At 44.2% G+C, this 24,309-nt stretch overlaps 2 protein-coding genes across 3 annotated transcripts in view; one reads left to right on the top strand and one right to left on the bottom strand.

Annotated features, from left to right (window-relative positions):
- The window catches only part of xit (ALG6/ALG8 family glucosyltransferase xit), a 37,963-nt gene extending 18,455 nt beyond the window's left edge, over nucleotides 1-19,508 (bottom strand). Inside the window, exons 1-8 of one of the 2 annotated variants that reach the window (XM_055073953.2) lie at nucleotides 19,350-19,508; nucleotides 19,068-19,146; nucleotides 18,675-18,868; nucleotides 17,178-17,370; nucleotides 16,089-16,218; nucleotides 15,128-15,231; nucleotides 7,168-7,288; nucleotides 2,110-2,243 (exon numbers count right to left, since the gene is read on the bottom strand). In XM_055073953.2, the coding sequence (XP_054929928.1) occupies nucleotides 2,110-2,243; nucleotides 7,168-7,288; nucleotides 15,128-15,231; nucleotides 16,089-16,218; nucleotides 17,178-17,370; nucleotides 18,675-18,868; nucleotides 19,068-19,146; nucleotides 19,350-19,378 (984 nt within the window). In that variant the 5' untranslated portion in view covers nucleotides 19,379-19,508. Of the gene's footprint in view, nucleotides 1-2,109; nucleotides 2,244-7,167; nucleotides 7,289-15,127; nucleotides 15,232-16,088; nucleotides 16,219-17,177; nucleotides 17,371-18,674; nucleotides 18,869-19,067; nucleotides 19,147-19,310 lie in introns of both variants that reach the window. The other variant, XM_050183285.2, reaches the window with a different exon arrangement.
- A 370-nt stretch (nucleotides 19,509-19,878) lies between these two features.
- Dph3 (Diphthamide biosynthesis 3) lies at nucleotides 19,879-21,166 on the top strand. The gene is made up of 3 exons (XM_050183300.3): nucleotides 19,879-20,146; nucleotides 20,467-20,541; nucleotides 20,905-21,166. Exons 1-3 carry the CDS (start codon nucleotides 20,039-20,041, stop codon nucleotides 20,971-20,973), a joined length of 252 nt encoding a protein of 83 aa, XP_050039257.1. The 5' UTR covers nucleotides 19,879-20,038; the 3' UTR covers nucleotides 20,974-21,166.
- The last annotated feature ends 3,143 nt before the right edge of the window (nucleotides 21,167-24,309 follow it).

The following is a 24,309-nucleotide window of genomic DNA, read 5'->3' as shown; positions in this document are numbered from 1 at the left end:
CGAACGTGACACGAAAAGTCGGCGCTGGCACGCGACATGGGTCTACCGTTGACTACAGTGCGTCGCATTTGGAATGCGAAGAAGTTGCTCGGCAGCGCTGCTGCGACCACGAGCAGATGTCGGCTACGAGGTCCGACTTTTCGCCATCATTGCCTCTGTTATTGCCGACGTTTCGCCTAGCGACAGTGATAAGGACAACACGGAAAGCAACAGCACGAGCGATTCAGGCCTGACAGGCACCAGGGTCATGAGTTTGTCCGCTTTAGCCCTAATCTCCCCCTTATTCTTCAAGATCGTGCTGAGAGTGCTCCTCGGAATCTTGCATGCTCCGGGGTCATCCAACTTCTCACAACGTTCGACCCGATTTATGATTTCGAGCTTCACGGCGAAAAGCAAATTCTGCCGCTTCATCACAGCAACACTGCGGGACAAGGCCCACAAGGCGCAAACACAAGGAACCAGAAAAGCAACGAGACAACTCGCACTTGCCCCATCTTCCATGATGAGGTAACATGAGCCTCTGATGAGTCTCAGCAAGAGCTGCGGGGGGGCCAGGTTAATTTTTTGAAGGGGGGTGTCGACGGCTCGCCTAACACAGCGCAGTCACAGTAGGAAGAGCGGTTAGATGGAGTCGTGCCACTTGTCGTTCGATATATCAGGAGTCGCTGCTATTTTTGTTCGATGTAAGTGTAATTTTTGCTATACATACTCATTGTAACTATAGTGTTCAGAAATTGTTTGATATACTAGAATAATTCTATGTAAATGGGTTCGATATAGTCGGGTTCGACTGTGCTGACAGAGGCAGCCAAGGCTGTCCTGGTGCCGTTTTCTGAATTGTGGGATTCGGGCACTGTGTGCATTTCCAACATCACTACCATTTCAGCCGGGGCAGCCCGTCTGTGAAGTGCTCGGTGCTTTTTTGGCCGGAAACTATGAAGCGTGGCGCCCGCTTGCGCAGCATCAAGCAGGAGGCGTTCTATGGTGCACATGAAATGCTGCACTGCATGGGTCTCTACATCGAATATACCGAATATTTGAAAAATCGAATAGTAGACATTCGATTCAGTGATATTCATGTATTCTCACACCCCTACTGAATATACAACCCGAGTGCATGTTGACTATTCACGCCTTACGAGTGTGCGCTGATTAGTCATTTACTTTTTCGGCATTCATTTGCCTCTGGACTGAACTGATCGAAATTCTTGTTTGACCTGGCTGAATAAAGCAGCTTCAAAATGTGTTAAAAAGAGTGGACCAAAAATATTTTAATGTTTGTTGGTGTAAACCCAAAGCTTTTATTACTGTATGCCCACTGTACTTTGATCCCAATCTCCAGGATGCTCCTGGCAAGTGAAATTGTAAATTAAGAGATAGTTGATTACATTTTTACGTGCCTTGCTGGACTGCAAATTTACATACAATTTACATGCTCCTGAGCTCACACTGGTTGGACTTCACATCTTACAAGTTACAGTTCTAACGTGACAACCAATATGAAACAGTGTCATCACATACTCCTCTTACAGTTTCCTGGCAAGGCTGAACAAATGTAAATAAAACACAGTTCATGCATCTATGCATGGATGAAGAGATGGACTGAATGTGGCACAGCAACAACTAAGGTTTGTTCAAACTCAATGTGTTCTTGGCAAAACATTTTCTTAGGGGATAGTTGGCTCATAGTGAAGAATGAACAATTGCAGTGCAATATGATGAAGACAAGAATGAAGTGCACAGGATGAGCACAATATTTCTGACAATTGGAAGTATATAGCACTAGCGTCTTTTCTTTCTTTATTCAATGAATTTTCTGGACAGCTCCACTGAGAAATTTGGCTTTTCTGGGCTATGTTATGGTGCACAACATTGTGCCCACCATTACTAGAACTATTACAGTGTTAACTGTTTGGAATCCATCAGCCCAGTGGATTTGGTGCCCAGCGGTGGTGGCGGGGATGCTAGGCTCTCTTGTTCTCATGTTTTCGGCATAATTCTGCACTATAAGCCTGTCACAGTATCTGCCATGTTTCCTTTTAGAAGAAATGAAAAATGAGCCTCCAAGCTTAGCACTGAGGGCCTTACGACAAAAGCGATTTTACATACCAGTTGAAAGAGGGCTGTCAGTATGAACGTGCAGAGCGGTGGCACATTGGGTAGCAGTGTGAAGTTGGTATCCTGCACCAACCCAGACGTCGGCGATGCAATGGTCACCGCTGCAGACTTGCCAGACCCAAGACCTGCATCATTGCCATTTGTGCAATAAGTTGCCACAGTACAGTTGACTGCCGTTAATTTGACCATGACAGGACCAATGAAGTTGGTCAAATTAACCAGCAGGTCAAATTAAACAACAGGCAGAAAAAAAAAAACGCCAGAAGAAACTGCCGATTCATCGGCAGTATTTGCCCTGTTTCTAAAACACCTCCAAATGAAATGTAGTACATCCTCTTTTTATTGGTTCAAAGCAGAAAACTAACATAAAACTGACATTAGCATTCCTAAACGAAGTAGAAATCTAATGTGCACTCGATATTTTAGCAATAAAAATGTAGCATGCCTTCTATTCTGGCAATAAGAAAAAGAACAAACCAGCAAACTTTAACTTCACAGAATGCAAATATGCCGGTAAGCCTCGATATAACGAACTTCAATATAATGCAATTCTCGATATAACGAAGTATCTAACTTTTCATAACTTCTTGTCCATAGAGCACCATGTAATTAGAACCTCAATATAACGAAATCTGTTTGTATGCGATTTCAATATAACGAAATTTTGCTTCCGCAGCGAAGGGATGCCGAGACGATAAATGTAAACTTCCGCGGACGCAGGAACTCATTGAATTACAAGCGGCTGCTTGTAAACGCACCACTCAAATCGGGCGCGCGCGACAAGAGCGACCGCCGGAGTGGGGCCGCATCATGTTCCGTGTAAAGTCCAAGTGCGATAAGATTCTATCGCGCCCTGCGCACTTTGTGCTTCAGGTGCGAGTGAAAGCGTGCGAGAGTGAGAAAGAAAGATGGTGGCTTAACGTGCGAGTGCCGCCTCCCCGCGCGAGCAAACAGAAAGAGGGAGAGGGGAAGCTCGCTCGCGGCAATGCGGGGCGGGGAAGGGGGGGGGGGCGGAGTAAGTACGGGCGCGCGTCGCGATTTCTCGCGTGCATCTCGGCCGCGGCTGCGCATGGCTGTAACGGATGAGCGCGTATGAAGCCGCGCACCCTGCTTTAAAGGTACATCTACTGCGTGTACAAAGAGTGGGCGTGCCGAGACGGCGTGGCATCATCTAAGCTGTCTTCCTGCGCGTTTGGTATTGAAGGTTGCGTAAGCTTAGGTTTCGGTGACCCGCTGGAGCGAGAGGCAGACGAAGCATTCGCTCCCCGCTGCCAGCGCTTTTCATGATAGCGTCGTCCCAGTGCGGGCGACGCTATCAGCCGCGGGGGCGGAGTGCACGCGAAAGCGTGGCTGGTTTCGCTTAATTCGTACCGCCTATGTGAACATACCGTCGGCGTGGTATGAAACCGTATCATTCGTCGCCGACTCTAAAATTCATTAAAATTAATTGTATTCTTATTCAAATTTGATTTTTTTCGATTGCCCATTAGTTCTTAAAATTCTGCGGCCCCTTTCCATGCAAGAAAAATCGATCGGTGACTGTACCTATTAGCATAAAAGGTCGAATTTCAATACAACAAAGTTTTGATATAACGAAGCAAATTGCAGTTTTTACATACTTCGTTATATCGACATTTAACATTATTTACCTTATGTCCATCATTCTCACTCTCGAACAGCACTTTATTGCTGTCTATTAAGAGCCACGACATGCCCTCCAGTAGTGCACTTAATAGTCTGCATTTATTAAGCAACTCTGCACGATCGCAAACACAATTATGGCCCACATTTAGACTGACCACTTTGTTAGTTCATCTTGCAACGCATACGTCTCCGGATCACCAAGAAGACATGACACAACTTGTTGCTGCTAGCTGAACATGTCAAATATTTGAATGAGCTTTTGCAATCAGAATGAAAGCGGCTCATCATCTATGCGAGAAAAGTTGTTTTCTCACCAGGTGGGGTTGCAATCTTGTGATGCCAAAGGTGAGGATGCTGGCTATGCTGGCTCTGACAGTTGAATGCCGTGAATGTGGTTTCGTATCGGATTGCATCAACTGAGCAGTTTATTGATTGGCTTCTTTTTACAAAAAGGGGCCCACATGAATTCTTTGTAAGCTGCCATTTTCGTTTGAAAATCTTCCTAGGGTAGGCTAAAAATAGGCGTTTTTGACAGATGATGATGTGTGTTCAATGCATTCCCTCTGTGCTACCAAGACAGACGTGGCTGATAGGAGAGTCACCAAATGCAGTCACTATTGGGGTTGGGCACGTACATGATGACCAGCCAAGTTTGAATTATCTAGCAAAGGCTAATTTCAGGATCGAAATGATGAAAATTTGGTCTCTTTAAGTGTTTGGGCACTGGCCGAAACCTTCGGTTAAAATTGAATGAACCGAAAAATCTATTTAACCAGAGCCGAACTAATGGAAGTCTACCTTAATCACCATAAAAATAACAGGTGGGATTTTGCGTCCTAAAGCTATGCCTTGGTCTATGAAAGATGCAATGGGGAAGGCCAAGATTCATTAATAACCACCTGCGGTTCCTTTAACAAACATCAATATTATAGAATAGTTCTACACAGGGTGGTATAAAAGGTGGAACTACTGGGCTGCCTTTTATACCCTTGCCTAAAGCTATGCCAGTGAAGCCACTTAACATGCACTAACAAATTCAAATTATAGAGCTGCAATGAGCCAATTGATGACTACAGCAGCACTTTCACCCAATTGGTTGATAAGGGTACCGCATAAACTCATGGTACAGATTTACCCACAAAGGATTGTTTCATTAATGTGCAATGTACTACATAACATGTAAACCAATACGAGCAATTTTAATGGTTTATCACAGTTAAATCCTTATACAATAAACACAGATATAACAAAGAAAATATAGAATGTTTCTCACCGATATCAGCATGTAATATTTACATGCTTATAATGAATATCAAATCTAACAAAGGTATTTTCTTGTCAGATGGAACTTCACTATAAGAGGTTTGATTTTCCTTGAACTTTCCCTTATTAATAAAAGGATAATAATGGTTCATGGTATATCTGAGGGTCATTGTCGTACATTCCCAGCGGTAGAAACAAATCCCAAGTGGTCATGGCAAGATGTACATGTAAGATGGCAATGGAATGTGCGAAAAAATGTACTTTTTTTGAACAAAATGCCACCTAGCACCGCACGTAAGGTTCTGCAACCTTTCTCAACGTCTATAACAAATTCTTATCGTGCTGCCACCCCTTTGCTTTCACCAAACTGATTTTTCATTTTGCTCTATAGTGTCTGCTACTGCAGAAAGTGGCTTGGAAGTATTTGTGTTTCGCCTAATTTACTGCTGTGTAGTCACAGCCGCATTTGCACACATAATCAGAATTCTCGGGCATGTTGTTTAGAGTTACAAGCGTAGAGAAAAGTTATTTCTACCTTGTTTTCTACCACTCAAGACAATCCCGTGAGATGCTCGCCTGCATGGCTCTTCCATAAGCATGCCATTACTTTGTTCACAGGTGGGCACTTGCAAATTGACGATAGTGTCGTGTGTGCGTTTCTTTTTGCTAGACACAAGAGAACTGGTAGAATTTTGTCTAGCAATCTAACAACTGATTACTAAAAGTTTGTCACTTGGTTTGTTTTCCCAACAAGTAAGCTCCATTGCATGCATTTGCTTGCAGAGGCTGACATGCCATGTCTCGCTTTTGATATGGCCACGTGTTCTGGGCCCGTATTCTCTAATGATCCACTTCATTTTCCATTCTTCTGGCCCTTCTTCCTTGTCTTTAACATTGCTTGGGAGTTGCCGCACCGCCGTCTTTGCTAGGTTCTCGCCCTCAGGACAACACATAATAAAAGCAGAAAATTAAATGGGAAGTTTCAAAATACAGGCCCTAGTGGTGTAAAACTTATTGAAAATACGAAAATAAGACCCGTGAATGTTATTACACCTATAAAAATATATTTCTCCTAGTTTTTCTATGCATTGAACAATAAACTGTGTATAAACCTGCACACATTAAAACATTTCTGTTGCTTTAGTGTCACATAAAGATTTATTTCATTGTTTGTTTGTTTTTTTTCGAAATTAGTCACTCTGAAGAATTTACATATGCAATAAAAAATTAGGCGGTGGGCAAGGCTTTTTCCAAAATGCAACACTCAAAGGGTTAAGGTCACAGTAAATTATTATAAAATGTATTGATTGGCCATCACGTCAACAATGCTAATTTGGACTGCAGTGTGCTCTGTTTATTCAACATGAAATGTAAAAGTTATTCGTACATTATGGATAAGTTGACAATGCATGGTGTAGATCACTAACACGAATTACCTAGGTAGTTGATATTGTTTACAGAGAAGATCACCACAACAGAGTATCAGTTTCAGGTGCATAGCATGAAACTCATTCCATGTGATTTGAAAATGGCTCTCCTTAAAGGGACACTAAAGAGAAACACCAGATCATTTTAGAGATAAAGTGGTAAAGTATTCTCTCAGTAAGAGTTTCATTAATTCTGCACCAAAATCCCAGTGCCAGTATGTCGGTGTGACATAGATTCCAAAGTATCTTATTTTGGCTGTTGTGGTGAAGTATAAGTTTTTTAAAGCTCTTAACAATGAAACCACGGCTCCTTCAGAATTCAATGTAGTGTATCTTTTCTTAAAAAAATATAATAATAAACAAAGTAGGCCTGAGCAGGCACTGTTAAAATCCATGACATTGTGATGAGCTCATGCAGGAACTTTACTAAGTGGCATTGCCACCTTTGTTTCATATTTGTGCCTTTTATTGCTTACAAAGCCTCCTCACATGGTAAGAGTGGCTTTTTTTTTTCTATTGTTATAATTTACTAATGCAACTTAACATATTTCTCTTTGGAATCCCTTTGTTTCATATATCTGTGAAACAATAATCAGCCGGTTAGCTTAGCATGAGCCCACAATCTACTCCTTTGTTATGCAAATTCTGTTCATGCTGGTTCTGTGTAAAAGTGCATGCCAAATGTACTTGCAAGGAAGCAGTAATAATTTCTAACCTGCAAATGCCAGCACTCTATCCGCAGCAGCATAGAGTGCCCACCAGTTGGGAGCCCAGTAGGCATGGCAGAGACCTCTTTTGAAGGGGAACAGCCTCTGAAGCATCTGCATCAGCTGAGCCTGCAACAGCATTTGTACCCTAGATGACTGATTGACCGACTGATTATTTGAAAGATTGATTGAATGGCTAGTTGTTCATTTGAATGGCCATTTGTGAGTGGTTTTGTAACCTGGACAAGTGATTGAATGGCTGATTGTTTAGCTGAATGGCTGTTTATTGACTGGTTGACTTACAGAATATCTGGTTGAATGAACAACTGACTGGTTAAATGGATGTTTTATTGAAGACTACAGAAAAATTCTACCCCAGATGATTGATTGCATGTTTGATTGTTCACTCGAGTGTTTGCCTGAATGATCACCTGATTTATCAAATGTATTACTTATTTAAGGTCATTCAAGAACTCTGGCCATATATAGATTTGTTTATTTACTTGTCTGGTACAAATCAATATATCATGAAGCGTTTTCTTCCCTCACTTGCATAAAAAGCAAGAGCTGCAAACTTCGCTCACAGCTCAGGTGTCAGCAGCTAAACACCTCAGCCACTGTTTCATTTAAGTGTTGTTCTAATTTTCTGACTTCCAACTAGTCAATACATTGCTTAGCAGAGCACAGGGGGACAAGGAAATGGATGCAGTTTCACTCAATGTGAAAGCTGTCGGAAGTGTGCAGCAGTGATTCGCCAGTGTTTCCCTTATTGTTGTGAGTACTTTATGTTTATCTTGTTTATTTATTTTTAGTTTCTGTGTTTTTGTTTCCCATTGTTGAGCCTTGACTACTGCCTGATGAAGCTGGGGATTTTCGTTTCTTCGTTGATGCTTGGCTTCTGCTTCATGTTGTCGCACGGACGAATCGACCCTCCGGTGTCACTCGATTCATGCCAACTGTTGGGTGTCCATGGTGGAAAAGACCAGCTTTTTGTTCACAGGGTCTATTCAGAGAGGCTGTGACGCCCTCTCTTGACTAGTTTCGGTATCATGATGATGATGATGTGGTGCCTTTCCCTATGTAACGGGTCGCCGCATTTACAGCAGCTTGACAATGAAATAAAAAAAGAAAGAAAGAAAGAAAGAGGGGGAAGGGAAGGGGTTAGGGCAGGGTCACATTATGGGGGAGCAGCTCCCTTCCCGTACTTCTGCAGCCTTCACCCAGACCACCTCCCCAGAATTGCAGCTCTCCATCTTTCAAGGCGCCGCTTAGTTCGCTCTACTGCTCCCTTGTTAACCTCCTCACCATCACCCTCAAAGCCTAGTGCAACATGGACGAGGATGTCTCCTAGACACTGGGGCTCAATTTTCTTACATTGCATCACACTGTGCTGCATAGTTTTGTCACCACCACCACACACATGACGCATCACGTCCGGCTGCTCTCTGTCAATCTTCCATTGACGCTCCAACATGCGCAGTGCCCCAGCTCATGCCTCGAAGAGCAGACAGCTCCCAAGGCTATTGTCAAAGATCGGCACCGTGCCAATGGCTTCCTTGTGTCGGCCATATAGAATCAATGTGGTCTTTTCACTAATTGCTTGTAGCCATAGCACCTCCTCCTTTTCCTTGACGCGGTCGCGCACCTCCTGGATATATTGCTTCACTGAGTCTGCCTGTATAGGTGCCGTCATAGAGTTTCTCACTATAACACCTAGTGGGTAATCTGGCGCCACCGTCTATGGGAGTTTCCCAAGGGGGCACCGTGCCGTCATGGGAATGACGGTATATGTGTCTGCGAGGCTCGTGTTGGCTGGTGTTGTAAGAGGCTTCGTCTAAAACGTGGATATGGCTACGCAAATAACGCGTTCTCAAAGTAAAATCTTCATAAAATGTTTCCATTCACGCATATTACATCTTTACTCACCCACGATGTATGACCAAGCGAAGAAAAGCAAAAACAGACGACCAACTTGTTTCAAAGCGAGCGCGAACCTTGTTGTCTGTCCTCCAACTTTAGCGGCCCGCTGATAGTTTTCACGTAACATTTAGTCGTACACACAATAAGAAGTTCTCATAGTTAAACAAAACATGTTTTCGCGTAATAATAAAGCTAAAACAGCTTTTCACGTGCTGTTCTAGTAGAAAATGAATCATTGTGACAGACGGAACGGTACTTGCCAAGCGCGTCTTCAAGGTGTCCTGTCTCTACGAAAACGATGCCAATCCGAATCCACAATATACCGGCATTCCCATGCATATCACAGCGCAGCAGCGCCAGATTTCCCTCTAGGTAATGTAGTGAGAAACTCTATGGGTGCCGTGAAGAAGCCATATTTCTTCTCAAGGCGGTACATGTGGTTTGTCCAGTCAGTGCACATACATGTCGCTGTCAAGTATTCGAAGACGTGCCTGGCCAATCGCTCCTTCCAGATAAAAAGCAGGTGGCCACGGTAGGTAAGTTTGCTTGCCGCCTCACATGCTTTGAAGGTGGGCCACCCGAGGTCTGCCTGGACTGCCTCGTTGGCTACTGTCCCGTGTGATCCCAAAGAAGTGCAGCCGACCTCCCGCTGGCGTCGCTTCAACCACTCCCTAGTCTCATGAGACAAGCAGACAGTTGCATTGCAAAATGTTAGTGCGGGCACATGTACAAGCTTCCAAATATCGCGGACCATAAGGTATCAGTTGAAGCTCCATAGGCTCCTGCGCCGGAGAACACATTGTGCCCGCAGAGCAGTCCGTCTTATGTTGTCCTCATGCTGTCTATACATGTCACCACCTGAGCACAGCGTCAACCCAGGTATTTTCCCGATGAGGCTACTTCTAGCGTATTTCCTGACAGTGTCAGTGTTTGTGTTTCACTGTCCCATGCCACACCTGCCAGCTGGACAACAGTCGTTTTCTTGGCATTGTAGCGAAGCCCCAGCTTTGCAATATCTGATGCACATACAGTAAAACTTCGTTAATTCGAACTCGGTTAATTTGAAATCCCGGATAATTGGAAGATTTTCTGTGGTCCTGTATTTACCAATGTAAATGTGGCCGGATAATTCGAACCAGCGGCCTAGGCCAACCCGGTTAATTAGAAGATTTGGGGTGCTATGCGGCAATTCCCGATCACCATTTCACCGCAAACCCGACAAAATGATGGCCATTCAGAGCCGCGAGGCAACGCCACATAGCAATCGCGGTTATTTATAGACAAAGCGCTTGACCCGTAGTACTGCTAGCACAAAAATCAGTGCACGGTACGCCCCACGCACCGCCGAAACACACGCCCGCAGGGGAGAAGACATGCTTCACTGCAATGCAGCGGGCATACTGGTTTTTGTCACATGCTCTCGTCCCCCACTACACACGCTCCTTGCAGTCGCAGCGTCAGCGCGTGTTTCATGCCGCTGCCACTGGTTGCTGTTCGCCCATTCTCTCGCCAAGCCTGCAGCAACGTGCGCGCGCAACACCAGTCTGCGCCGTTTCTTTGTGTGCGGTGGTTAGGGGTGTTGCAGCTAACGTGGCATTTTTTTTTCTGAACTGTGCAGCCAAGGATGCCAAGGATGCCGCTGTGATGCGAGGATGCCAAGGTATAAGACTTTAACGTTGCAGTAGAAGTTCTGCTTGATCCAAGAAGTGGGTAAGAACACGTGTTCCAAGACCGAGTTGGCTGAAAGGCACAGCGTGCCCCTCTCGATGTTGTCCACGATATTGAAGAACAAGTCAAGGGTACTGGAGGCCTACAGCAAAACATATTCTTCGAAGCGGTCGCGAGTACGGGCTCCCACGTACCAAGATGTGGAATGAGCTTTACTACGCTGGCTGTAGAAAGCAAACACAGCTCACCTTCCCGTCAATGAAACGATACTGCAGGAGAAGGCCAACAACTTGGCTCTACAACTTGGACACGAAGAGTTCAAGTGTAACAATAAATGGTTCAGTCATTTTAAAGAAGCAATAATTTGACCTTCGCAGCTGTCTGTGGAGAGAGCAGCAGCGCAAACGAGAGCATCGTCGACGACTGGAAGAAACACACGTTGGCTCCATTGCTTAGCGAGTACGGTGCGGACGATGTGTACAACCTTGACGAGGCTGCTCTTTTTTATAAAATGCTGCCGACAAAAACGTTCGCAGCGAAGGACACCGTGGTCAAGGGTCGAAAGCAGGGCAAGGAAAGAATTACCGTTCTGTTTGGCGTGAAAATGTGCGGTAAACACAAGCTGCCGCTACTCATAGTTGGAATGAGTGGGAAGCCTCGCTTCTTTAAAAATGCACGGCTGCCACCAAGGGATGAGCTTATCTACCGGCACAACATGAAAGCCTGGGTCACAGGCGCAGTAGTACTTGAATATTACGTTTGGCAGCTTGACTGCAGGTTCATGGCCACAGGCAGGAATGTACTCTTCGTTGTTGATAATTGCCTGGTGCATGGTGACATCCCACACCTGAAAGCTATCAGGATGGTATTTCTTCCTCCGAACACCACGTCGATCTCGCAGCCAGTAGACCAAGGCGTCATTCACCACACAAGGAAGATTTACTGCCACCACCTACTCAAGCGCACGCTCCTTTGCTACAACAACGGCAAGGAATACTCCATCAACTTCCTCAGTGCCATATGTTTTATTGTGTATGCACAGAAGCAAGTGGAACCCGCTTTGATCACGCGGTGTTTTGAACATGCTGGCTTCTCGAAGGAAAGCACCGTCGATGCTGATGCTGACTGTTCATGTGCACTTGATGAAGGAGCCGAGTATTGCGACCGCATCATACACTCTGCGCAGAGGATAGCGAATCCAGTGCAGTTGGCTTCACCGAGTGTCTGAACTTTGAAAATGATCAACAAACGTGCTACTCAGACTTGGAGAGTGAAGCTACCACGGATGCGACCATGTGCAATGACAGCGACGACAACGACGCTAACAAGCCCTCTCGAGCACCTGCTCTTGGGGAAGTTATCGGATCACTACATGTTATCCGCAGTTTTGTTGAGTGCCACAGTGGAAATTCTCAAATGCTGCACATAGCTGGTCAACAAGAACACATGACCCTTGGAGCCTCGAACTAAAGGATGTGGAAAACCAGCATCTCTGATTACTTTAAGTAACCCAAAGATCGCCGAATAAAGGTAGCGAATTGCTGCAGCAAAATTTTTTGCCTGGGTTGCATTTTTTTGTGTTCAGTTAATTCAAAAACCCACTTAATTCGAAGATTTCTTGCAGCCCCAATTTCGAATTAACAAGGTTTTACTGTACGTTCAGCAGTGCTTGCATGTCTCTTAGAATTTCTGCCATTAGAACGATGTTGTCCGCAAAAGCAAGACTCGGCATCCTGCGATTTTCATCCATACCTGTGGTGCTGAATTTTAGGCTGAAGCCAAAAGAAGACTTTACTATCGCTCACTCCAGGTCGGATACATATAGCAGGTATAGGATTGGTGACAGTGGAAAGCCGTGTCGTAGCCCTTTGGACACCTCCACTGACTTTGTCATGACCCCAGCAAAGGAAGCCGTGACTGTGTTGCTGCTGTACAGCTGCCTTATTGTAGGTAGTAGTGCTTCTGGAAGACCCAGGTCACTCAGGCGGTTGACGAGACTAGCATGTGATACATTATCACAAGCTTTCACAACATCCAGGAAGCAGCAAAGCAAACCGCGGTTTTCTTTCCTAGTAATTGGCACACTGTGTTAGCACAAAGAGATTGCCTCCCAACCGCCTGCCCTTGTGGAAGCCATTCTGTAGCTCTGTGAGGAGCCCTCTGGACCCTGCCCAACCATATACCTAGTCCTTTAACACATGTGTAAAGGCTCAGTACAGTGTGCAAGTTACTGTCAGCAGTCTGTAGTCGCACAGATGACCTGCGTTGCCTCCTTTCTTGGGGATCAGCGCCACTGCCAAGTTGCCATACTTTTATGTATCTCCGCACCATCTAGCATGGTAGTGAAGAAGCCAGCAAGTACCCTGGGTGCTGTGGCGCCCTCTCTTGACTAGTTTTGGTATCAGCCTGGGTGCATGACGCCCAATGACATTAGACAGATGACATCCCAGGTCCCTAAAGTGCTCTGCACTTAAAAATGTGATCATACTATTGTCTGTTCCTATCCACACTGATATATGTTACCTTCACAAAGTTTGCCACTTTAGCCGAAAAAAAATAAACATTCTCACACTTCAGTATGGCTCAGCAGTAAATTATCTTGCACTTCACCATCACTGAAAGATTCTCTGTATGAATCGTATCTACAAATCAACCTTAAATCATGGCCATACATATTCCTAGAATGACATATTAACTGCATATATAGTTATACCTAAAAAAAAAACCTTATATATAACGAAATTCTAGATATTACAAAGCATTTAACTTTTTATAACTTCTTTTCCATAGAACACCATATATGTTGAACCTCAATATAACAAAGTCTGGTTATACACGATTTCAATATAATGTAATTTTGCTGCCGCTACGAAGGAATACACCAAGACAACAAATAGAAACTTCCACGAATGCATATGGTCAAATAATTTAATTACATGCATCTGCTTGCGAACGAACTTCTCACATAACGTGCCATGTGATCGAGAGCACCTGCTGAAGTGGAGCAGCATCATGTTCACTATAAAGTCCAACAACGACAAGGTCCTCTCGCACCCCAACCGCTGTATGCTTTAGATGCGAGTGACAGCATGCGATGGTGCGCCGAGAAGCATGGTGACCTGATGAGCACCATCTTCCAGCACGAGCAAGAGGAAGTTGGAGGGGGGGGGGGGGTAGTGAGCTCGTGGTAATGTGATCTAGCGCACACAAGGGAAGGAGGATAAGTAAAGGGCAGGTTGGTGCGCACCACCCTTTCTAGTGCAGCTGTGGCTGCGCATGGCTGTCAGCATGGCTGAGCACACATGCAGCCTGTGTGACCTGTTTTAGAGGTAATCTGCCCCATGTGCAAAGGCTGGGCGAGTTGAGATTACGTGGCATCGTGCACTGTCTTCCTATGAATTTATGCTGAGGTTGCGTAATTTCGATTTCCAGAGATGTGTTGAAGCAAGAGGCAGAAGGAGCATCCACTCCATGCTGCAAGAGCTCTACATAGTAGTGTTGTCCTACTGCAGGCGACACTATCAGCCACAGGAGTGAAGTGAATGCGAAAGCAGGCTCTTCAAACTGCCGATGTGAAGATATCATCAACGCAACATGAAACCATATCTTTAATCTCAGACTCTCAAATTTAACAAAATAATCTTTTTTTCTCATTCAAGTTTGCCTTTTCTAATTGGCCGATAATTCAAAAATATTGCAGCCCCTTCCACTTAGGAAAAATCTATCAGCGACTGTACTTATTTGCATAAAAGATTGAATTTCAATATAATGAACTTTCAATATAACAAAGCTAATTGCCAATTGTTACCAACTTCATTATATTGAGGTTTAACTGTAACTGCATTTACTGTTCTTCAGTAATTGCCAATGCTGCAAATCAGCAACAAATGTATTAATTCACATACACAGTCTACGACAACAGCTTCAAAGCCACAACATGAGAAACAAGTGCGGCACAACAACACTGAAGTGAACAAAAGCCACTGTTCATCTTGCGGAAACAGTCATCTCTCACATCCCTTGACTTAAGTTTTCCGTGCACAGCTCTTACACCTGCTGACATTCAGCTTCCCCACGTGACACACATGTGATGATGTAAGTCAGCGTTGTAGTTGCATAGATACGAATAGAGGTGGCGTGATTGTGCCAGTGCGAGCACCACCTGACAGTGCAGATAACAAGGGCAGATGAGGAATTTGTTTTTTGCTCTTTCAAGTTTTTACAAGTCTTCATAACTTTTGACAAAGACTGCACTTTTGGTTATTGCCACGCTTGCTAAGTGATTGTTAGCAATGACAAAAAGAAACAGTGATGTTATAGTAGTGAAAACAAGATATGAGTAGTTTTCAATCCACATCTGGAGAAAAGGTTGACCATTACCTTGCTCAAGAATGGCCACAGTGAAACGGCAAAAACCAGCAGCACTGTTCCAGCCAACCTTAAGAAATGGATGGGTTGAAACCTCCAAAGCAAAGATTGAGGAGCTGAAAAATATGTGCTGCTATATTAAGGTGCCACGTGATGAGTCTCTAGAAACATACAGAATACAGGAAAAGAATAACTTTACAGAGGGACATTTCTCTTTAATGTTACTTGGCTGCTCTCAGGAGCTATAACATCAAAAAGAAGGTCAAAGAGAATGCAATGAAATGTCCCGCATGGTACAAATAAAACAGCATGCAGCTCAATGGTTAAAAGCAGCGGTGGTTAACAATGTAGAGGGTGCAAAAGACATGCCCCAAACTCAATAGCTAGACCACACTTCAAACAATGCCTCTTAAAACAACTTTATGTATTAAGTTGCACTTTCACAAATAAAATAATGTAAGAATCAGTTCCACGCTTATGAGAAAGCGTTAGCCCAAAGGCAGCCCTGATGTTCCCATTCAAGTACAGTTGGAAGGTGGGTTGTACTCTGGGTACTGATCATTTGTGCCAAAATTACATATAAAGGTAGCCTTTCATTGCTGTGCTAATAAATTTTGAAGTAATGCATCATGTCTGCACCTAGTGCCTCACACATCTTCCTGTGGTTATTTAACATGCATCGAAAGTACAGAACACAAGTGTTTTCGCAGCATACCACCCCTATATGAATGGCCACAGAGGCTAGGAATTGAATCCTCAACTTAATGCATAGCAGGACAACACCATAGCCATTTAGCCATTGTGGAGGGTCTATACAAAGCACACAGCCACGGGAAATGCAGCATATAAGTAATGACTTAAGATGATTAAAACGCCCCTAAAGCTGCCCTTTAAAAGCTCGGCGTAGTAAGCTGTACAGGCTGAGACAGGGTAGCAGTTGAACAAGATGCCGCAGCATGAACATAATGCTTACTTTTTCCATGGGACTGTGCAAAACAGTAGTTTCTGAAGAGGTACACGAAAAATACTGGAGCTACATACAAATAGATGTGCTTCAGATTAAGCAGAATGGTGAACCACAATGTGGCTTCAACACAGCGCCCCTAGAAAAAAAAAACATATATGTAGGTGTTAGTCTATAAAGGCGCTTCAGCACATTCTGTTTTGGTGAAGGCAAAGTCATTTTCAAAAGGAGTACAGCTGAGGTAAGCAGATTTCTTTTTTTCAGCAGCACATCTTTCATACTACAGGACATCACAAATTGTGAAATAACGACTTATTAGACATTTATACGACAAAAATTTATTAGGTCAGGCTTTAATTATTACTTCAGCTTACATGTCGAAATTTTAAATATGCACATGCTAAAGGCATGTGCACTTTGTGGAAATGTGGAGGATCTAATTTTGAAGATCATAATCAGCCTATTTTCATGTCAACTGCAGGACGAAGGCCTGTTCAAGCAATTACCCCTACCTTGTGCTAGTTGATTCCAACTTGCGCCTGCAAATTTCCTAATTTTATCACCCCACCTAATTTTCTGCCGTCCTCAAATGTGCTTCCCTTTCCTTGGCGCCCATTCTGTAACTCCAATCGTCCCCAGGTGATATTCCGGAGATATTCATACCCACAAGCTGCCATAAAATGCATTGGTGTTCCACACAGTTCTATCGCGCAATTTCTAAGGAAGGCCTCATGAGTGGGCCTTGTATTATCGCGCAATTTCTAAGGAAGGCCTCATGAGTGGGTCTTGTATTCACCCAGCTTCAACCTGCATGAGGCCAGCAACACTTCATAAATTAAATAAGTATAAGTGCATTTACCTGATTTTACTTAAATTTCTGCAGAAGAAAATGCAATATTCTTTGGTGTCTTCTCTATCCTATGTCCTTTGAAAAATCTCATGGAACATATTAGTTATAGTTTGTTCAAACTTTGGTTTTAATATATTTGTGTGTGTGTGTGCGTGCATGTGTGTGCGTGTGTGGTCTAAATTATTTTTGTGTACTGCAGTTTAAAGGTAACCAATTTATCATTCTTTCTTTACTCCTCTCAGGCATACCTGAAAGAGGCGGGCTGTAGCAAGCAGGAGGATTCCATGAAGGAAACCATTGTACTGGAAGTGTACATGATCAACGAGCAGCAGTCCAGGGTTCCAAAGATACAACATTGAGACCACAGTGGTCTTGTCCAGCCAGGGGTCATCGTGCTTTGAAGAGCGGTCTCCCTTTTTTGGTGAAATGAGCCCTTGCCATCTGAAATCATCAAGCAAATGTACAGCTATTAGAAATAACGAGTGTTCTCCACTTTTACAATATCTTGATGGGAATAAACGCAACGACACAAAGAACCCACTGTGCTTGACATGACTGCGACCACAGGTTTGATACCACCATGAGCATGAGCTCATCCTTTGCTCTCTTGGTTTGTGCCCGCTTACAACAAGACATTTCGGTTGGTTTGACAACATGACCCTTTTTCTATTCCTTTTCAGTCCTGAAAACAACTGCATCAATTTGCTGATCACAGTGATAGCGTACGCAGGTGCTGCTCAAGCCAATCTCCTAAAAAGTAAAAGGTACAAATTTGGAATAGGATTGAAGTGCAATCATTCAACAACTCAGGACTCGAGGTAAATATTTCTTGGTTTCTCATGATGCACTAAAACATGAGAGAGAGAGAATGCTGAAGTTATCTGTATTTATATTCCACTTTGGAGTAGCTTTTTCCTCCTCATCAGTCCGCTGATTGATTTTATGAAAATTTGTTGATGGATTTGTTTGCTTTTTTCCAGGTGCTGTGGAAATGACAACAGTTTGGAGGCAGAATTTTTTAAAGCACCAGCAACAAAGAGACAAAAACACACACACACAAGAAAATAAAAGACAGCATAAATGCTTATGTTGCTTGCTTCTCTAGCTGCTCTTTCATTTTATATTACTTTCGCTCTTTCAACAGATAATGCTTGTGTGCAGTGCATCTGCAGTGTAGTCCCCACAGACATCTTGGACTCTCTTAACGAACTATGACAGCCCACAAACCACAGTTTGGGAAACATATGTATAAGGATGCATCCAAACGGGTGAACCTTGATGCCCATTCCATTATGTACACTGCAGACTACAGCCCGCCTAATGTAACTTGAGCACGTCCTGACATCGCAAAAAGTGAGATTGATCTGGTGCTAGACTGGTCAAATTTAACCATAGAAGGCCACGTGTACACTCTGTTTATTTGTAAGAATCTATTCTTCTATGTTATGACACTAGAGAAGCAATCACAAAATTTATGTTGTACGACCAAAATATACAACAGGCACCACAAGACATGTAGCTCTGACCTTGTAAAACGACGCAGTGCCAATAACTGATGAATTTGTTCAACTGTGGGATACATAAAGCTTATATTGGTGCGGTCAACACATGTGAGGTTTTAGGAATAAAATTTTTACATAGCCGATTCTTACTCTTCGAACCTCTCCTCAGAAATGCATCCGAGATAATTTAGAAACTATAAATTGCGAATTTCGGATTGCAGGAGGCATTTTGTGAGTACTTACACCCAAACGGCATAAATAAGAAACAGGTCGGATAAGATAACAGTGAGCCTTTGAAAGTAGATGGTTGCAGAGCTGGCATAGCTGAGGTTAGCTATTTCCAGCATCCTGGGATCCACGAGTCGAGCGGCCAGGGACAACACGTATTCGAACCAGGCGAACAATGGTGGGTAATCCAGCGTCCATTCGGATGTGTTCTGCACACGAAAAACAAATGTAATGTACATACGTTCATAGTCTGAATAGTTGTAGTAAACAGAGCTAAGAATTTTAGTCCGATGTATAACAAATAACTGCACGTTCTTAAATATTCCTGCAGACATTTGACAGTGCAGAAGTGGTAGAACCGCGCTACAAGATACGCTTCAATGACTAAACGTCACAAATTTTCAGTACCTCGAAGTACCATTTCGATGATGGCAGGGAGTGAGTGATTGCCAACCAGTTTCGGTGTACCTCGAAGTCCGTGGATCGGCTGGAAGTGAAATGTTATAATTACCACCTTTGAAGAACAAGCGTCAGCCAGATTATCATTTGGCTTCAAGGATTCAGCACGAGAAATGTGCCCGGATTTGGTCATAAAAGTGACCAGTAATTTGAGTTATAAAGTCAGACACAAATGCAGTTTGTGGTTCTTACTAGGCAGTTATGAACAGCAACTTGATGCAAGTCACTGACACAGCAATACTTAGGAAACTGCTGGACATCGTGGCTGGCGAATATGACAACACACAGTCAGCTGCACACGTGTTTCCAGCTGATGCAGACAACAAGTTTACGAAAGCATCCCATCTGATCCCATCCGTTCGCGCGTCAACGAGAAAAAAAGCAGTAGAGCGATAACCAATAACAGAGGCGCCGCCAAATTTTGACAATGATAACCACATTGAAGTTGTGGCGCTAAAAACGTTAGTGCTTTTACTACTTAGAGCAATTTTTTAATAAGTTATAGACTGCTTCTGCCCATAAATATTATTGTTTATAATTATGATATGTTTACAATGTAATATGTGTATTGTATTACCTAGTCTCAAATACTTGCACACTGACTTAATTATGGTGCGCACCAGTGTGTGCTATCGCCTTTACCGCCTACGTTCGAATGCGGCTCGCTGCATACTTGAATGCACAACGAGAGCTACTTACTATGTCAAATATTTGCTAGCCAGTTGCGAACCGTAGCCGTCTTGCTCCATGCCAATGCCCATGCCATAGCCATATGCCATAGCCATGAATGGTGCGTGCGCGTGAGCTACCGCATGGATGGACATACGTAGTATACAAACCTTAATAATTTCGTTTCACTTTCGAGCTTCATCGCTTGCCCACCTCGCAGTAGTGAGCGTGTTAATTGTGCGTTCTGTGCAATGTCTGTGTACCACGACGAAGTTGAGATTGAAGACTTCGAATACGACGAGGAACTGGAGACTTATTTCTATCCGTGCCCATGTGGGGACAGGTTCGAGATAACTAAGGTCAGAAGTATTTCTACGTGTTGCTTAAGTTTTACAACTAGAAACGCGAGTCATTCGTGTGAAACGATCTAGTAACAAATATGCAAGAATTTTAAATGTCCAGTTTGTCGGACGTTGGAGATGATGAGGAGAATGGGTGATGAGGAATCATAGGCACATTGCGAAGGCATTCAATGAATGAAGCTAGCGACCTTAACAATCTTGCCTCCTCTTTCCCTTGATTTTTCCTTCTGTTTTGTAGTTATGTCTTTGAAACAGTTCGTGACACTTTGAAGTGATGCGTTCAGATGACCACAAATTTTTGTGCCCGTCATTGTTAGGAGGACCTGCTGAATGGTGAAGAGGTGGCCACATGTCCCAGCTGCTCCTTGCTAGTGAAAGTGATATACAATCAGGTAATAACAACATGAACTTTGACACGAATCACACATTATCAATGAAGCAGTTCTCACAAACTCAAATAATGGACATTGATTGATTTTCAAGGTTGTGAGCACTAGTGCATCAATATAATTAGAGGAAATCAAATGCATTTCCAAGCTACATCACCGGCTCATCTGAAATGTAAAATCCTGGCTCGTAATACAGGTTGTCGAAGTCTCAGCTTGACAGCAGTTATTTGAGATGGTTGTCACTGTGTTCATTTGTGTCTTCGACTCCTCATATTTGGCTTATGTGCATGCATGTGGTTTCTTCTATTCGCTTCTTGCATTTTGTTAGGCATTTTCAGCTTCTCAATTTGGTCCTTTATGTTGCAGGAGGACTTCATTCGGGAAAAAGACACACTAGCCAAAGAAGAACCAGCCAAGCTTCAAGCAACCAATTAAGGAGGTGCCTTGACAGCCATCACTGCTGCTGCCTGCTTAATTTCCAGAATTTGCTGTTCAGATACAACTACAAAGCTTCTAAATGGAGTGTTTATCCAAAGCTTGGATATGAAACACGCGTGATTATTTGTTATTGTACATATTTCGTCCATAATTACAAGTACAAAAGAAGATAAAGATTGTTGTGGCTTGATTGGTCTCATACACTACATTCACATAAGAGAGAAAGTGCACATGGTTGTAAATAGGTAGTAACAGTCAATTTTAGAGTGCATGTTATGTTTCTTTGGAAGAAGTATGACAGAACTGCAGCTGCTGCAGCGCTTGTGCAACACCGTGTCCCAGCTGCAGACATCTTGCCAAAATGTTCTTTCCAGTCCACCACCTGTAAAGGCTCATTGCAAAACATAAAATGTGCATTTTAGTGCCCTGACTATGCAAGTTGCTTTTTGACAAGTACTAAGGATGCTTCATATCTACTGCCTGTTGCCCCCTTTATAAACATCTGCTCCTGCTTACTCCCGACTGCAGTCTCAATGTATAGGTGTGGCAACCGCTGGTGCCTAGCAGAATCTTGCAGTGCAGGTGCAATCAAAGTGTAGGCAAAGCAGCCAGCACGTCATCTGCTATGGTTCCTCTCCTTACTGCATGCACTCGCGGCTCTGAGAAATAATGCAAGTGCTGCATAAGCGAAATGTATTCAGGCACACAAAATGTGGAAGTAAATGTAGCAGACAACGCATCTATTGTTCGATGGAGTTCTGCAGCCCTGCCACAGGATGCCATGGCCTCACTAGCAGTGGCCACATCTGTACTGCTGCACTTCCGCTGCAAGGGTCACTTATGTGGCTTGTCCCTAGTAGCTTTTTCTCTTCTGCACAATCATTGCCCTTTACTTAACTTTCATGGAAGTGTGAAGGTGTGGGAGGCACAAAAAGTGAAGCAAGAGTTGTACTTTAAGTACCTTGTGGGGCAATTTATCAAGAAATTTAACTTGCTAATGCCATGTGTATCATCAACATTTATTTTTTGCTGTGCAGTTTGCTTAAAATGTTACCGACGTAATTATTTTTAACAAAGCATCCCTTAAGTAAGTGACGCTGCAAAGGGTAACAATTTCACTAAGCTGTCTGTTTGCCACAGCTTGCATACATATTGGCAACACAAACTCTAGTGAACACTGAAGTATACAGTGCCTGAAGTAAGGGACCGAACACATAAAATATGCAGCACTTTGCGTCTTATCTGTGCTCGTCTCTTGTCTTTTCACCTATCGCGCATAATCAGAGCGAAATGAAACAAACGGCACTATCTGCTTGGAGCTGTTATTGAAAGGTCCGTTTGGTAGCACACACACTTGTTGAAAAGTATATTAAAGGCCAATTGCAACAAAATTTACCTTACAATTGAATAGTACGTACTATCGAAGCTATTTTGGCAAAGCTGCAGAGTTGATAGTCAGATTTTCTTACTAACAGCATTTGTATAGCACCTGTTAAGATGTACACATGTGGTGGTAAGCAGATATCTCGGCACATCACCTCAGAGGGCGCTGCCTAATCTTCAAAGATATACTGAGGATCCACCATTTCTCAGTGTTGTGCATCATTTCTGGCAACCGTTAATGGGAGCCTTTCTTTTTTCCATCATTTTTCAGTAACAAAGATAAATTATAAATTGTGGAGTTTTACAAGCCAAAAGAGAGAGAGAGAGAATGAAACCTTTATTTGAAGTCGTGACTTGTCAGTCGAGGTGGGAGGGTCCCTTATTCCAGGAACCCTCTGGCTTGGATCACCCTCCGGGCCTGGGCGACTAGTTCGCACTGGTCGACCAGGTCCGGCTTGGAGATCGCAGCCTCCCACGTTTCAGCGAGGTGGTTTGGATCTGCGTCTGCTGCTATTAGTTGTGTCGCTGTGATGCTTTCTCGGGTGTTCTTGCATTGCAGGAGGAGGTGCGCCAGGGTGTCAGGCACGTTGCAGTGTGGACAGGTGTAGCTGTATAGCGTCGGGTGGAAGTGATGCAGCAAGATTCCGTGGGTAAAGGTATTGCTCTGGAGTCGCCTGTAGTCGGTGCCTTCGTTTCTTGTTAGTTTGGGATGTGGTGGAGGGTACACCCTGCGTCCAAGCCGATAGTGTTGTGGTAGTGCTTGGTAAGTTAACGGTATTGTTTCCGTTTCCTCCGCTGATTTGTGTGGGTGGGACCTTTCTCGAATACCGTGCGGGGAAGCCCGGTTGACGCTTGCGCGGGCCGCGGTGTGTGCCGCTTCATTCCCCTCGAGTCCCTCGTGTCCCGGAACCCACATGATGCAGGTGTAGGGGGGAGGAGTATCGCCACGTTTCAGTAAGTTGATCGCCTTGGTGGAGACCCTGCCTTTCATGTAGTTGCGTGCCACTGTTTGAGAGTCGGTGAAGACCACTATGGCATCCTCGCTTGTATGGGTGGCGAGTGCTATAGCGGCCTCCTCAGCAGTGTCCGCGCGTTTAGCGAGAATTGTCGCCAACGCCAGTGTCGTCCCCCTGTAGTCTGTGACGCTGATGGCGAAGGCGTTTCGGCCGGATACTTGGCTGCGTCGACGTAGCGAGCCTGCGGGTCGTTACGGTGCTTGTGTCTGATGGCGTTTACCTTGGCGAGCCGTCTGCCTCGATGGTGTTCTGGATGCATGTTCCGAGGGATCTGAAGAACTTGTAAACATTCTCGCAGCTTCGATGTGATCTTTTCTTTACGTTCGCCATCGTGTTCTATGTTGGTTACGTATCCTGTGCGTCGGAGGACTGCTCGGCCTGTGGTTGTGAGCTTGAGTCTCTCGATCTGGTTGATGAGGTGCGCTTCCGCGAGTTCTTCCCAGGAGTTGTGAACTCCCATGCGAAGCAATCGGTCAGTGGAGGCGGTTGTCGGTAGTCCTAGGGCGAGCTTCGTGGCCTTTCGTATTAGAAGGTTTAGCTTTTGTTTCTCGGCTGTCTTCAGGTTGAGGTAAGGAGTTCCGTATGTAATCGATCTGATTATAAGGCACACCATAGCGTGGGCTCCAGAATAATTTAGACCTCCAGGGGTATATGAAATGTGAGTGACACATGCACTCACATTTCATACCTAAATTTTTGCACAGAAACCGCTCCATCTCCTGTGGGGATGCTCAACTGTCGTACGTCTCCTGATGATGTTTCCCCTGCATGGCTCTCGTATCTCCTGTAATCGGGCTTGCCCGCGTAGCTGGGCGCCGCCAGCGGCAGGTGTAGGTGCAGATTAGTATGAGATGGCGCGAGTGTTGTGCTCCAAACACCACCTGACAGCGGGGTTACTCAGGTGCAAAAGAGAGTAGCCTGTTCCTCTTTGGCT

Source organism: Dermacentor andersoni, chromosome 4, assembly GCF_023375885.2.
Source record: "Dermacentor andersoni chromosome 4, qqDerAnde1_hic_scaffold, whole genome shotgun sequence".
Taxonomy (NCBI): Eukaryota; Metazoa; Arthropoda; class Arachnida; order Ixodida; family Ixodidae; genus Dermacentor; species Dermacentor andersoni.
The sequence above is the reverse complement of the archived record's forward strand: the minus strand, read 5'-3'. Positions and strand labels throughout refer to the sequence as shown.